Here is a 16042-nt window from a genome sequence, read left to right on the forward strand (position 1 = left end):
GCCCACAGTGGTTACTAGAACGGGAAGCGTTTAGTAATAACAACTGTTCCATGAACAGTATGAGAAGGCAAAATGATAGGATACTGAAAGAGGAACTCCCCAGGTCGGTAGGTGCCCAATATGCTACAGGAGATCAGTAGAGAAATAACTCCAGGAAGAATGAAGGGATGGAGCCAAAGCAAAAACAATACCCAGTTGTGGATGAAACTGGTGATAGAATCAAGGTCCGATGCTGTAAAGAGGAACCTGGAATGTCAGGTCCATGAATCAAAGAAAATTGGAAGTGGTCCAACAGGAGATGGCAAGAGTGAATGTTGACATTCTAGGAATCAGTGAACTAAAAAGGACTGGAATGGGTGAATTTAACTCACATGACCATTATATCTACTACTGTGGGTAGGAATCCCTTAGAAGAAATGGAGTAGCCATCATAGTCAACAAAAGAGTCCGAAATGCAGTACTTGGATGCAATCTCAAAAACGACACAATGATCTCTGTTCATTTCCAAGGCAAACCATTCAATATCATGGTAATCCAAGCCTATGCCCCAACCAGTAACACTGAAGAAGCTGAAGTTGAACGGTTCTATGAAGACCTACAAGACCTTTTAGAACTAACACCCAAAAAAGATGTCCTTTTCATTATAGGGGACTGGAATGCAAAAGTAGGAAGTCAAGAAACACCTGGAGTAACAGGCAAATTTGGCCTTGGAGTACAGAATGAAGCAGGGCAAAGGCTATTAGAGTTCTGCCAAGAGAACGCACCGGTCATAGCAAACACCCTCTTCCAACAACACAAGAGAAGACTCTACACATGGGCATCACCAGATGATCAACACCAAAATCAGACTGATGATATGCTTTGCAGCCAAAGATGGAGAAGCTCTATTCAGTCAGCAAAAACGAGACCGGGAGCTGACTGTGGCTCAGATTATGAACTCCTTATTGCCAAATTCAGACTTAAATTGAAGAAAGTAGGGATAACCACTAGACCATTCAGGTATGACCTAAATAAAATCCCTTATGACTATACAGTGGAAGTGAGAAATAGATTTAAGGGACTAGATCTGATAGACAGAGAGCCTGATCAACTATTGACTGAGGTTCGTGACATTATACAGGAGACAGGGATCAAGACCATCCCCATGGAAAAGAAATACAAAAAGGCAAAATGGTTGTCTGAGGAGGCCTTACAAATAGCTGTGAAAAGAAGAGAAGCGAAAAGTAAAGGAGAAAAGGAAAGATATTCCCATTTGAATGCAGAGTTCCAAAGAATAGCCAGGAGAGATAAGAAAGCCTTCCTCAGCAATCAATGCAAAGAAATAGAGGAAAACAACAGAATGGGAAAGACTAGAGATCTCTTCAAGAAAATTAGAAATATCAAGGGAACATTTCAGGCAAAGATGGGGTCGATAAAGGACAGAAATGGTATGGACCTAACAGAAGCAGAAGATATTAAGAAGAGGTGGCAAGAATACACAGAAGAACTGTACAAAAAAGATCTTCATAACCCAGATAATCACAATGGTGTGATCACTCACCTAGAGCCAGACACCCTGGAATGTGAATTCATTCCAGGATGTGAATGTGAAGATGTGAAGATGCTTAGAAAGCATCTCTACGAACAAAGCTAGTGGATGTGATGGAATTCCAGTTGAGCTATTTCAAATCCTACAAGATGATGCTGTGAAAGTGCTGCACTCAATATGCCAGCAAATTTGGAAAACTCAACAGTGGCCACAGGACCTGAAAAGGTCCATTTTCATTCCAATCCCTAAGAAAGGCAATCCCAAAGAATGCTCAAACTACCGCACAACTGCACTCATCTCACACGCTAGTAAAGTAATGCTCAAAATTCTCCAAGCCAGGCTTCAGCAATACGTGAACTGTGAACTTCCAGATGTCAAGCTGATTTTAGAAAAGGCAGAGGAACCAGAGATCAAATTGCCAATATCCACTGGATCATCGAAAAAGCAAGAGAGTTCCAGAAAAACATCTATTTCTGCTTTATTGACTATACCAAAGCCTTTGACTGTGTGAATCACAATAAACTTTGGAAAATTCTGAAAGAGATGGGAATACCAGACCACCTGACCTGCCTGACATACACCTGAGAAACCTGTATGCAGGTCAGGAAGCAACAGTTAGAACTGGACATGGAACAACAGACTGGTTCCAAATAGGAAAAGGAGTACGTCAAGGCTGTATATTGTCACCCTGCTTATTTAACTTATATGCAGAGTACATCATGAGAAATGCTGGGCTGGATGAAGCACAAGCTGGAATCAAGATTGCCAGGAGAAATATCAATAACCTCAGATAGTCAGATGACACCACCCTTATGGCAGAAAGTGAAGAAGAACTAAAGAGCCTCTTGATGAAAGTGAAAGAGGAGAGTGAAAAAGTTGGCTTAAAGCTCAACATTCAGAAAACTAAGATCATGGCATCTGGTCCCATCACTTCATGGCAAATAGATGGGGCAACAGTGGAACCAGTGGCTGACTTTATTTTTTTGGGCTCCAAAATCACTGCAGATGGTGATTGCAGCCATGAAATTAAAAGATGCTTACTTCTTGGAAGGAAAGTTATGACCAACCTAGATAGCATATTAAAAAGCAGAGACATTACTTTGCCAACAAAGGTCCATCTTGTCAAGGCTATGGTTTTTCCAGTGGTCATGTATGGATGTGAGAGTTGGACTGCGAAGAAAGCAGAGTGCCGAAGAATTGATGCTTTTGATCTGTGGTGTTGGAGCAGATTCTTGAGAGTCCCTTGGACTGCAGGGGGATCCAACCAGTCCATCCTAAAGGAGATCAGTCCTGGGTGTTCGTTGGAGGGAGTGATGTTGAAGCTGAAACTCCAGTACTTTGGCCACCTCATGCGAAGAGTTGACTCGTTGGAGAGGACCATGATGCTGGGAGGGATTGGGGGCAGGGGGAGAAGGGGACGACGGAGGACAAGATGGATGGATGGCATCACCGACTCGATGGACATGGGTTTGAGTAAACTCTGGGAGTTGGTGATGGACAGGGAGGCCTGGCGTGCTGAGATTCACGGGGTTGCAAAGAGTCGGACACGACTGAGCGACTGAACTGAACTGAACAAATACAGTCAACTATTAAAGGAGTAAAAGAGAACACTAAGGGATCCAAAAGTAGCAACTGCAACAAATCTCCTCGCTCTAGTCTAAGGGAAAGTGGACAATATGTGAACAAACTGAAGAAGTTGTCTTGCTCCCAAGTTTGTCATGGAATGGCCACCACAGGCACATGTATCCTATTACAGTGAGCAAAGAAATATGACAGCGAAAGCAGCTGGAGCCGGTCTATAGCAAATGCCCATCATTACTGGAGGGTAGGCAGCCTGGAATTAGACAGTGAAAGCAGTCCATGCTGCCTGATTGTGGATGGGCTGAAGCTACTCAGCATCACTCACTGATGGGATGGAGACAACTTGAAATTTAGAAGCAGCTAGAACTCATTTAGGTGGACTACTGGCCTTCCACAATAAATTATAATAATGCAGTCCTAGAACACACAAGGAAAGTATCTTCCTGTCCCTACAGCCTTGCAGGATGACTCTTCTGTTAAAATGGCTTAATATCCCACCAGCTGGCCAAGGAGTCTAGCTCCAATATCTGAAAGCGGGACAAAGAAGTAGATGTGGAGAATCCCCATGGACAGAGGAGCCTGGTGGGCTACAGTCCACGAGGTCACAAAGGGTTGGACAGGACTGAGTGACTAAACACTGCACACAGCACAGGGAAAATCTTAGTTGTGATTCTAAAACCCAGTTTCATAAGATAGATTGCCAAGTTAGAGGGACCTTCCATTTGTAAAAATAACCATTATACCAATTTCCTAAGTAGCTCAGTAGGCTGTTTTATCTGAAGAATGTTGTCCTGTATTGTGTTTGCCAAGCATCCTCTATTTTATCTTGAACCTTTTAAATTATCATTTTGATAGAAAATTTGAAGGGCTCTTGAAAGATATTTTTCTTACACTAGATAGTGTTCTCAGATTCAGCCAGAAGACGGTGAGAGTTATCTTGTGCCAGCTATGGTCCTTGTCCCCAAGGGACATGCAACCACTGTATTCGCAGTGTTCTTCTGCTCCCAAATCATTTCTTCATAGGATGAGCTCCTATACTGGGCAGAAAACAGCCCCCTCTTATTCCCTACAACTTGCCTACATGTGGCTTTTCAGCCAACAGAGTTCAACCTCCCCTGAAGGTCCCCTAGGCTTTCACACACCGCTGCTTGTGTTCAGTCAACTGTAAGTATGCTTCCTCCGCCTTCTGCGACACCCAAGTCAAACTCGACTTTTTATTTCTTCCAAGTGCCAATAGTTGTAATCACATATCATTTCATAACTGATCAATTACTGTTTTACAAGTTGTAATTTGAATATTTTTCCTCTGTATGCTTTTTCTACATTCCAATCCTTCTCAACTAAATTATATCCTTGAGGATAAGGACCATATGTTATACTTTCTGCATCGTCCTCAACACATAAATCATAATAAGTATTAAATATTTGCAGTACAAAAGGTAGAAAAGCTAAATATTACTTTATGTTTAACATCAATTTGTTTTGCAGATCCATGTGACTTCTATTTTTGAGCCTGAGTTTTCTGGTTCTATATTATAGTCTTAGATTATATAAAGAATATATAATTATATTTAGATATAAAAATATTGCCAAGTATGTATAAAACACTTACATGTATCTTGTATATGTAAGTGTTTTATGCATGTAAAAACAGTGGAAGGTTGTCTATTTGAACTGATAGCAATGAGCTGTGTCCACATTGGCATATTTCCTTTTTATGATAAATCTACTGGATAGCTTGAGGGAGGAGACACAAGCTCACAACATCCATCTCGTTCACTCTACTTTAAATGTGTCAGGGACTCAGGCCTTGAAGAACTAATAATTCTCATTAAAAATAGCATGTTAAAAAATTATAGAATACAGTCTGTGGAATTAAAACAGGGAAAAGAATTTGAGTAGCTATAAATTTGCATTGTGTTCACAGAAGTGACCCCAACAAAGAAATTATTTGACTAATGTCTTAAAAAGAAATCTAAATACAAATACATGCTTTCTATGATAGTTCCTCCCTGAATTTTACTACGCTTACTTTTAGAATTCGACAGAAGCAGAAAGAAGGTGGGACATACTCTCCTCGGGATGCAGAAATTATTGACACTAAATTCAAGCTGGATCAGCTCATCACTGTGGCGGACTTGGAACTGAAGGACGAGAGATTAACGCGGTGAGCACGCTCCTCTGGGCGAACAGTGGTCCAGAGGGCCCGGAGCCATGACCCTATTGTGACCTGTACTTGTTGGAAGTGTTTGTGGGGCTTCTATTTACACAGGTCACAGAGATTTTCTTTCAAAGGGTGACCTCCATCTTCCACACACTTCTCACTGATGTTCAGAGAATCACTTAATCTTCCTAATACTTTGAGTTCAATATGAACCTGGGTCTATAATGTTCGGCAAAGCTTTTTTTCTTCCTGAGACAATATTTGTATACATTAAATCTTTAAAATTATGTCTAATAATTCACTACATATGATAGTATTTTTTTACATTGGATTTTTCCTGTCCACGTTTTAAATTACATATTTATTTAAATTTGTAACTAAAACTTGATATTCTTTTTTATCACTTTTTATAAAAGCCTTTCTTAAGCTATTTATTTAATGTACAATTACATTAAAGTCTAAATTATATAGTAACACTCCATTTTTTAAATTGCTTAGTACTTAAGGATTAAATACAAAGTAAAATTTATCTTTGAAAGGAAAAATTTAAAAGTATGCACTAAGTATGTGCCATCAATATGTTTTGGAAATAAGAGTACTTAATTGTAAATGTTAAGTAATTTTATATTCTTTTAAAATCATAAGTTTTTCAAAATGTTGGCACATTTGAAAAACTTCTATTAAGATAATTTACTAAATTCTTAATAAAAACTGTCACCAGGAAGTTTTAGATTCTTATGAGATTCAGTATTTTATGATGCTCATAAGCATATGACAATTGCTACAAAGTACCTGCACAGTTGTGTTGAACCTTTAGAAGTTATTACTATGAAAATATGGCACCAAAGGTCTTAAACTTAAAAAGGAAATAATCATTTATAGTTGTCATTTATCAAAGCCAGTCTTTACCTAATTGACTTTGCACAAATATTTCCAGCATGTCTAAAAACATCTAATATGTGCTATAGACGGAAGTGTTGTCTGATAAGCAGAGTCCTTTCAAATGCTACAAAATGAAAGTTATTCAATGTTATCAGTAAATTACAAAGTACTTTGGTTCGTTGGATATGAAAATTCGTTTATACTTATCTACATTTGTTTATGTTCTAATACAGGTTGTTCCTATCTCAAATGGATAGTGCTCCAAAGACTGTAAGATAGTTATATATTAAACCACATAAAAGATCAATAGATCTGCAGGGTAACCTGCCCAAGCTAAATCATATCATAGCACAATAGAACATCAGTAGTATCAGGCTCTGCCTCAGTTCTATAAGGGTCCTGACGCATGGTAAAAGGAGGTTTCTTCTCCCTTACCCCTGTGGGCCCAACTCCCTTTCCACATCCCTTTCTCAATTAAGGCCTGGGATCTTCGTCCTTCTTCTATATGTGAAGTGTAAAAGGAATGAAACTTCAAATCTCGGAGTGTAATTAATTTTAGTTTTTTGAACAATTTAGTTGAATCTGTTCATGTGAATTTCTAAGCATCCAAACATGTTTACAGTATTTTTTAAAAGTGAAAGTCACTCAGTCATGTCCGACTCTTTGTGACCCCATGGACTTTACAGCCCATGGAATTCACCAGGCCAGAATACTGGAGTGGGTAGCCTTTCCCTTCTCCATGGGATCTTCCCAACCCAGGGACTGAACCCAGGTCTCCTGCATTGCAGGTGGATTCTTTACCAGCTGAGCCACCAGGGAAGCCCAAGAATATTGGAGCGGGTAGCCTATTCCTTCTCCAGTGGCTCTTCCCAACCCAGGAATCAAACCAAAGAATCTTTATTAATCCCCCCAAAGTCTCTAGTATGTGAATCTTTAGGAGTTATAATACAGTGAGAAAAGCCAGTCAGTATTGGAGAAAGTATTCTTTTTCAAGAAGGTTACCATTCTATAGAGTCTATGTGAGGTCAGATCCTCTAAGTTGTGTGTGTTCACAGCTTGCCCCCTACTCCACTGAACACAGCCATTATCAAAAAGGGATAAGATATATATTTTAAATATCTGTCATGACAGCTAATGGAAAAGGTGGGCAAAAACTGTATAGATTGTTTATTATTGGGTACTTAAAATTCAAGGACAGCCTCATTTAACATTAACTCATTATTTATTTTCCTGCTTCCATGTTTGTTTATATATATCACTTTATCTGTGTATATATATGTCACTTCATTTGTAAATAGATGTAGAATTGTCTTTAAAGTATATTTCAAATAATTTTTATCTACCTTTGCACATAGAAAACTGGAATATATTACTGCTAGTCATATCAAACTTAGGAATTTTAGTTTTCAATGCATTTTGCTTCTTTGTTTGTTATGACTCTAGTAACCAAAACTGTAATACTTACTGGTAATTCCAATGTCACATACTAATATGCTTTGCTTGATTACAGAAATTTTTTAAAATAACTGTCTCCAGCTTTATTATTTATTGAAGGTTTTTCATGTTAATAAAGTCACATACATTAGATGATAAGACTAGAAAAAATAGTAATTAGCGGATTCATAATTAGCCATGTGCACATATGCATGCGGTCATTCTTCAGTGACGCTCTAAAGCTCTTTACCTGTATTTCAGGTACTGGAAAGTCTAAATCTATCAAAAGCCACACATGTCTGATGAGGACTGAGCCACAAAGACTGATGATTCTTCTGAGAGTGAAGAATCAAGGAGTTTGAGTTAGCTTCCAAATTGTTGAGTAACTTATGCCATGTGTCTGTTATTTACAAGAAGAAACTTAGACAATTTCCTTTAAATCTACCCAACTAACATAAGCTCTTTCCACTTGAGATTTAGGCAAATTCTTTTCCTTCCAAACTGCCCACTTTCTTCATACTAATTGGACTGCCAGTTTTCTTCAGTGTTATATGTTGTCACTTGTCTAACAGAAATGATAAAATATCTAATCAGCAGTTAAAATATTAATTTTAATGGAGTTATCTAACTGACTAAAAATGGTCACTACAATAATTGATATTAAACCAACTTTAGGACTTAGGGTCTTATAGTTAAGAAATTATATTATATCTGCATGTATAGCTATATATATTTTTTTAAGATTCTTCCTATAATTTCCATATATGTAAACTCATATCATTTGATTATACCTTGTTTCATAAAGGACCTGAAGACGAATTCTCTCATTCTTTTTCTTCTTGAAAATTAATGAAATTCAAAGATTTAGTACTCTATAAATCCAAGAGAACATTCAGTGATATGCAAAGAAAATGTTTTAAATTCTTGTTTGGAATGATAATGATATCATTTCATTATGCCATTTTCTATATATTTTTAATGAACACAAGCTATATACATTAGGAAGAATATTTAATATTTGGGTTCATGTATTCTACATTCACCAAATTAGAAAATAACACTGAGATTTGCTATTTGATAAACAAATTCACAAAACAACATTTTGTGATAGCTTTTTCATCATTAACACATTGAAGTGAGAAATGTTTCTATGAGAAAATATTAGCAACATAAGCATACATACACACTGGTAGCACAAACCTGTCTCTTTAAAATTGCTGAGCCTGGATCACAGAAGAAATTGTTAGGAAATCAAAAAATACAAAGACAAATGAAAATGAAAACACGATGATGCAAAACCTATGGGACACAACAAAAGCAATTCTAAGAGGGAAGTTTAATGATACAAACTTACTTGAGGGAATAAGAAAAATCTCAAACAACCTAACCTTATATCTAAAGCAACTAGAGAAAGAACAAGCAAAATCCAAAGTTAGAGAAGAAGAAAACAACAGAAAAGATCAATGAAACTAAAAGCTAGTTCTTTGAAAACACAAACAAAATTAATAAAACTTTTACCATACTCATCAAGAAAAAAAGAAGAGGACCCAAAATAATAAAATGAAAAAGGAAAAGTTACAATGGACACCACAAGTGTACAAAGGACCATATGAAATTACTACAAGCAACTATATGTCAATAAAATGGACAACCTAGAAGAAATGGACAAATGCTTAGGCACAACCAACTAAGACTAAACCAGGAAGAACAGAAGGTATGAACAGACCAGTTACAAGTACTGAAATTAAATATGTTACTCAAAAATTCACAACAAACAAAAGTCCAGAATCAGATGGCTTCACAGATGAATTCTACCACACATTTAGAGAAGATTTAACACCTATCCTTCTGAAACTCCTCCAAAAATTGCACAGAAAGGAACACTTTTGAACTCATTCAATGAGACCACCATCACCCTGACACCAAAACCACACAAAGATAGCACACACAAAAAAATTACAGACCAATATCACTAAGTCCGCAACAAAATACTAGCAAGCTGAGTTCAACAGTGTAATAAAAAAATCATATACCATGATCCAGTGGGATTTATCCCAGGGATGCAAGGATTTTTCAATATCTGAAAAGTGATCAGTGTGATAACACCACATTAACAAAGTGAAGAATAAAAATTAAATGACCGTCTCAATAAATGCAGAAAAAATATTTTGATAAAATTCAACATCCATTTATGACAAGAAAAACTTTTTAGAAAGTGAGCATACAAGGAACATACCTCAACATAATAAAGGCCACATATGACAAATCCACAGCTAACATCATACTCAAGAGTGAAACGCTAAACATTTCCTCTAAGATCAGGAGTAAGAGAAGGATGTCTTTTATTCAACATAGTTTTAGAAGTCCTAGCCACAGCAATCAGAAAAGAAAAAGACACGAATGGAATCTAAATTGGAAAAGTGAAACTGTCACTGTTCACAGATGACATGATACTATACATAGAAAATCCTAAAGATGCTACCAGAAAACTACTAGAGTTCATAAATTAATTCAGCAAGGTTGCAAGATACAAAATTAATGTACACAAATCTGTTACACTTCTGTATAGTAACAATGGAAGATCAGAAAGAGAAATTAAGGAAGCAGTCCCATTTACCATCACATCAAAAAGAATATAATACCTAGGAGTAAACCTAAATAAGGCAAAAATGCCTGTACTCAAAAAACAATAAGATGCCGATGAAAGAAATCATAGACAACACAAACAGATGCAAAGATATACTATGTTTGTGGATTGGAAGAATCAATATTGTGAAAATGACTATACTATCCAAGGCAATCTACAGACTCAATGCAGTCCCTATCAAATCCCTATGAAATTTTTCATAGAACTAGAATAAAAAATTTCTACAATTTGTACAGAAACACAAAAGACCCTGAATAGCCAAAGCAATCTTGAGAAATAAAAATGGAGCTGGAAGAATCAGGCTCCCTGATGTCCGACTATTCTGCAGCCATCAGGACAGTATGGTACTGGCAGAAAAACAGATCTACAGATCAATGGAACAGGGTAGAAAGTAGAGATAAACGCATGCATCTATGGTCAACTAATCTCTGACAAAGGAGGCAAGAATGCACAATGGAGAAAAGACAGCCTCTTCAATAAGTAGTGCCAGGAAACTGGACAGCTACATATAACAGAATGAAATTAGAACACTCTCTAACACCACACACACACACACACACACACACACACATACCTCAAAATGGATTGAAGACCTAAATGTAAGGCCAGATACTATAAAACTCTTACCACAAAATACAGGCAGAACACACTCTGACATAAATCACAGCAGTATTTTTTTTTGATCCATATCCTTGAGTAATGGAAATAAAAATAAACAAATGGGACATAATTAAACTAAAAATCTTTTGTACAGCAAAGGAAACCATAAACAAAACAAAAAGAAAGTGCACAGAATAGAAGAAAATATTTGCAAACAAAGTGAATGACAAGGTATTAATCTTCAGACTATACAAACAACTCATGCAGCTCAATATCAACAAAATAAAACAAACAAAAAAATCCAAAAATGGGCAGAAGATCTATATAGACATTTCTTCAAAGAAGACGTACCGATGGCTAAAAAGTACGTGAAAAGATGCTCAAATCACTGTTAGAGAAATGCAAATAGAAACTACAATGAAGTATCACTTCACACCAGTCAGAATGACCATCATCAAAAAATCTACTAACAATAAATGCTGGTGATGGTGGAGAAAAGGGAACACTGTCGGTGGGAATGTAAATTGGTATAGCCGCTATGGAGAACAGTACAGAGGGTTCCATAAAAACTAAAAAGAGTAACCATATCCTACAATCCCACACCTGGGCATATATCCCAAGAAATCTATAATTAAAAAAGATAACATGCACCCCAATGTTAACTGAAGCACTATTTACAATAGCCAAGACATAGAAGCACTCTAAATATCCATCAACAGATAAAGAAGATGTGATACATATATACAATGAACTATTTAAAAGAATGAAATGATGCCATTTGCCACAAAATGGACGCAGCTAGAAATTATCATACTAAGTGAAGTAAGCCAGACAGATAGCATAGGATATCACTTATATATGGAATCTTTAAAAAAAAGATGCAGATGAACTTATTTACAAAACAGAAATAGAGTCACTGACAGAGAAAACAAACTCGTGGTTACCAAAGGGAAAAGGGAAGGGTGAGGGATAAATTAGGAGTTTGAGATGAACATACACACAGTACTATATGTAAAACAGATAACCAACAAGAACCTACTATCCAGCACAGGGAACTATACTCAGTACTTGTAATAATCTCTAAGGAAAAAGAATCTGAAGAAACTATAATATATATACAACAGAATCACTGTGAGGTACACCTGAAACTAACACAGCGTTGTAATTTAACTATATTTCAGTTTTTTAAAAAGTTCCAATGAAGTTGAAAAAATGCAATATTTTAATTGTATAGATTATCTATATATGCTGGAAAAAATTCTATGTTAAATCTAGGATTAAATTCTTGGGAAAGTTTAAAGGAATAAAAGATACAATTTTAAAGAGGAAAAAACACTGCTCAGCCTAACTGGCCCTGTGGTTTGCTTTTAACTAATTTAACTGCAACACAGATTGCCTTTCCAGAAGAGTTATAACACAAAATTAAATAAGCCAACAGAATTTTAAAAACATAAAGATACTACTGGCTAATATTTTTTAATTTTCACTGTCTCCTTTCTAAACTGAATTTAGAAGTCGTGTTTCTTTTGATGACTAAGTCAAAAAAATAGAAAATATTAATCAGTGTCACTAATATTCTTATTTGACAAATACTCCTTTTCTTCCAGTCCTCAACTTTTCCCCTCAAATTTTGGGCATCATTCCATACTAGTTTTCTTGCCTATTTTAGTTGAATGAATGTAATGGTGCATTATCTTTAAGACCAAGGCCCAATCGAGTAATCATGAGTGGAATTAAAATTCTAAAAAAATGAAGCAAACAACTGAATGGCTATTTTAAGAGTATCTTTCATCAATAACTTGAGAAGTTTGCATGTTGAATTTTTATCAAATATATATGCCTTCAGAAGTTTACCATTTAAAAGAATCCTATGAATGTGTTTTGTAAACTGTAAATCAGAATACCTTCAGTATTATTATTGTTATTTATAATAATTGTAAAATTAAAAATGACCCCAGTCTACTGTCACATATAGGATTTGCTAACATAATACTGTATGGTAAATTTTGTATGTAATGATCTCAGCCAAGTCATTTAATCTTTTGTGGTTGGTACCCAATCTCCATTTTACAAAGGAAAAATGTAAGATGCCTGGAGAATTTAAGTAACTGTCCAAGGTCATGCATCTAGTTAACAGGACAGCCAAGATGACAGCAGCAGGTCAGTTTGATTCTGAAATATCAACATACACCTATAATTTTGTGTGCATGTATGCGACTCTGAAGCATACTACACGGAATCAGCACAAACACACTTAACAAGGGCCCGTGATATCCTTCTTCAAGTAGTATTTTCTATGCAGAGTATTTTCTTCATTCAAGTAGTATTTTCTTTTCTATTCTAAGAACTGCTTCTTTTGAATTACTTATTCTCCAGTGATATGGGGGAAAGAATGATAGCATTTTAGTATAGGTTCACTTCAGTTCAGTCGCTCAGTCGTGTCCGACTCTTTGCGACCCCATGAATTGCAGCACGCCAGGCCTTCCTGTCCATCACCAACTCCCGGAGTTTACTCAAACTCACGTCCATCGAGTCGGTGATGCCATCCAACCATCTCATCCTCTGTCATCCCCTTCTCCTCTTGCCCCAATCCCTCCCAGCATCAGGGTCTTTTCCAATGAGTCAACTCTTGGCATGAGGTGGCCAAAGTATTGGAGTTTCAGCTTCAGCATCAGTCCTTCCAATGAACACGCAGGACTGATCTCCTTTAGGATGGACTGGTTGGATGTCCTTGCAGTCCAAGGGACTCTCTCAAGTGTCTTCTCCAACACCACAGTTCAAAAGCATCAATTCTTCAGCACTCAGGTTTCTTCACAGTCCAACTCTCACATCCATACATGACCACTGGAAAAACCATAGTCTTGACGAGATGGGCCTTTGTTGGCAAATATCTCTGCTTTTTAATATGCTACCTAGGTTGGTCATAACTTTCCTTCCAAGGAGTAAGCGTCTTTTAATTTCATGGCTGCAATCACCATCTGCAGTGATTTTGGAACCCCCAAAAATAAAGTCTGACACTGTTTCCACTGTTTCCCCATCTATTTCCCATGAAGTGATAGGACCAGATGCCATGTTCTTAGTTTTCTGAATGTTGAGCTTTAAGCCAACTTTTTCACTCTCCTCTTTCACTATAGTATAGGTTCAGTCTTACAGAAACTGAAAAGTATTTATTTTTTTTTAATTTAAATTATTTATTTTACTTTACAACATTGAAAAGTATTTAGTAGTGCAATTCCTGTGCAATTCCTATGACTTCACTAAGAATACACAAAATTTGACTAATACATGAAATACTTTGTAAAATTGTTAGCATTTTAATTTCCATCAGTTCTCTGACAGATCCTGGTCGTTAATTTTACTTCTGTCTTAAACTATTTTGCAAGCAATGGTAAAAATATATGAATCCAGATAAATGTCTGAACAAAATGTGAATTTGGGACAAGAAATGTCCTACAGTAGAATGAAATCCAAGATATTTCATGCTCATGTTCTTATAGCAGCAAGTAAAAAAACAATGCAGTATATGTTTTTATACTAAAAAATTAATCTTTACTTTCAGATACTCTTCATTTTTCTTTAGACGAAAGGAGATTTTTGTCATCCAGTAAGTTACTGTGGTGATGCAGAGCTCTGCTGTGATTAATCTTTTCAGATGGTGTGCTCTATATTTTAAAATACATAGAAAGAAGTGTTTTGTTGTTTAATATGCTAGTTTTTTTCCAAAGACAAAAAACAGTTAAACTTTGTTTGTTAGTGTTAAACAGTTAACTTTCTACTTACTAAGTGTCCTCTATGATATTGCATGCTATTGTAAATTAACCTTCTCAAAATGCACATTGACACAATGTGCATGGCCTGAGAAATTTGCTGTGTTATCATGTTGTGTTAACTCTGATTGTAAAATAAGTTTTTACCTAGAGTTCTTCACATGTTTCCTGGCCTATTATTATGATGACACAAGAGTTCTCTGTCTGATGGGTGGAGTCTGGGTTCACATGCCATACAAGCTCATTTCAACTACTACAGGTAGTAATCTGTGAGAACCAAGACGATCACATTCCCTGTTTCATATAATTTTGACTTCCACCCTACCCAATGGACAGTCAACTGTGCACACTTTCAGACATACCCCTAATGCCCAGAAGTGCCACTTTTATCCTAGGATAAAAATTGCTGTATACATTCTGAGGGGAGCATAGCAAAATGACTGCATTAGTAGGGACCCAGCAATTGAGTGTGGCAGAGATATTCAATTTCTTCAGTAAAGGATATGAATGGAGGTATAGAAGGAAAATGCCTTTGATTTCAGAATCCCAGATCTATGACAGAGGAGTCAATTCCCATGAGCCACAAGGCTGGATGGAGCCAAGACTCTTGACATTCTCTTGACTGTGAATAGTACTCAGAGTAATAATTCAAACAGAGGAAGACAGACCCATGGCTACTCTAACCACATTTCGCATTTTGGAATCATAGTTAACCTTGTTTTATTTATTAACTAATTGCCAAGTCCCCATTGACAGAATTAAAATAGTTTCATGAAGATACATTTTCCTCAAAAGACCTTCTTGATCAGATTCCAACATCTGCCAAAAACACTCCTGAGCTAAAGATTTCAGTGATCACATCACACAGAAAATACCATTTCCAACCAGCACTCAAAGCTGACCTCTCAGTGTTCCAGACTCACAAATGGTCTGGTTGAGAAACTCTGCCTTTCTCTGTCACCATTAAACAGAATCCTTTTACTTTTCTTTTTCTTTTTGGCTTCATGCCATTGGTGGTGATGGCTTAGTCACTAAGTTGTGTCCAACTCTTGTGACTCCAGGGACTATCGCTTGCCAGGATCCTCTGTTCATGGGATTCTCCAGGCAAGAATACTGGAGTGGGTACCCATTCCCATCTCCAGGGGATCTTCCTGACTCAGGGACTGAATCTGGGTACCCTGCATTGCAGGCAGATTCTTTACCAGATATGCCATTAGTACCTCAGGGAAAAATGCTTCCATTTTATCGAACCCCCACTGCCTCTCCTCTATAACCACATTCCCTTCTCCTAGAATCAGTCAACAGTGCTCTGTTGGGCCAGAGCTCCTACTCTGATAGAACTGTATAGTTTGGGCTAATCAGAGCCTTTAAACACCTCTGCTGCTGCTACTGCTAAGTCACTTCAGTCATGTCCGACTCTGTGTGACCCCATAGACGGT

General features: G+C 36.8%; 1 protein-coding gene across 1 annotated transcript in view; it reads left to right on the forward strand.

Moving 5' to 3' along the window:
• Nucleotides 1-16042, forward strand: part of PTPRQ (protein tyrosine phosphatase receptor type Q) — a 237221-nt gene that overhangs the window by 183283 nt on the left and 37896 nt on the right. The window contains exon 35 of the mRNA XM_061122020.1: nt 5148-5276. Within this exon, the coding sequence (XP_060978003.1) occupies nt 5148-5276 (129 nt within the window). The remainder of the gene's footprint in view (nt 1-5147; nt 5277-16042) is intronic.

The sequence above is a fragment of the Dama dama genome, chromosome 3 (assembly GCF_033118175.1).
Source record: "Dama dama isolate Ldn47 chromosome 3, ASM3311817v1, whole genome shotgun sequence".
In the NCBI taxonomy this organism is placed as follows: domain Eukaryota; kingdom Metazoa; phylum Chordata; class Mammalia; order Artiodactyla; family Cervidae; genus Dama; species Dama dama.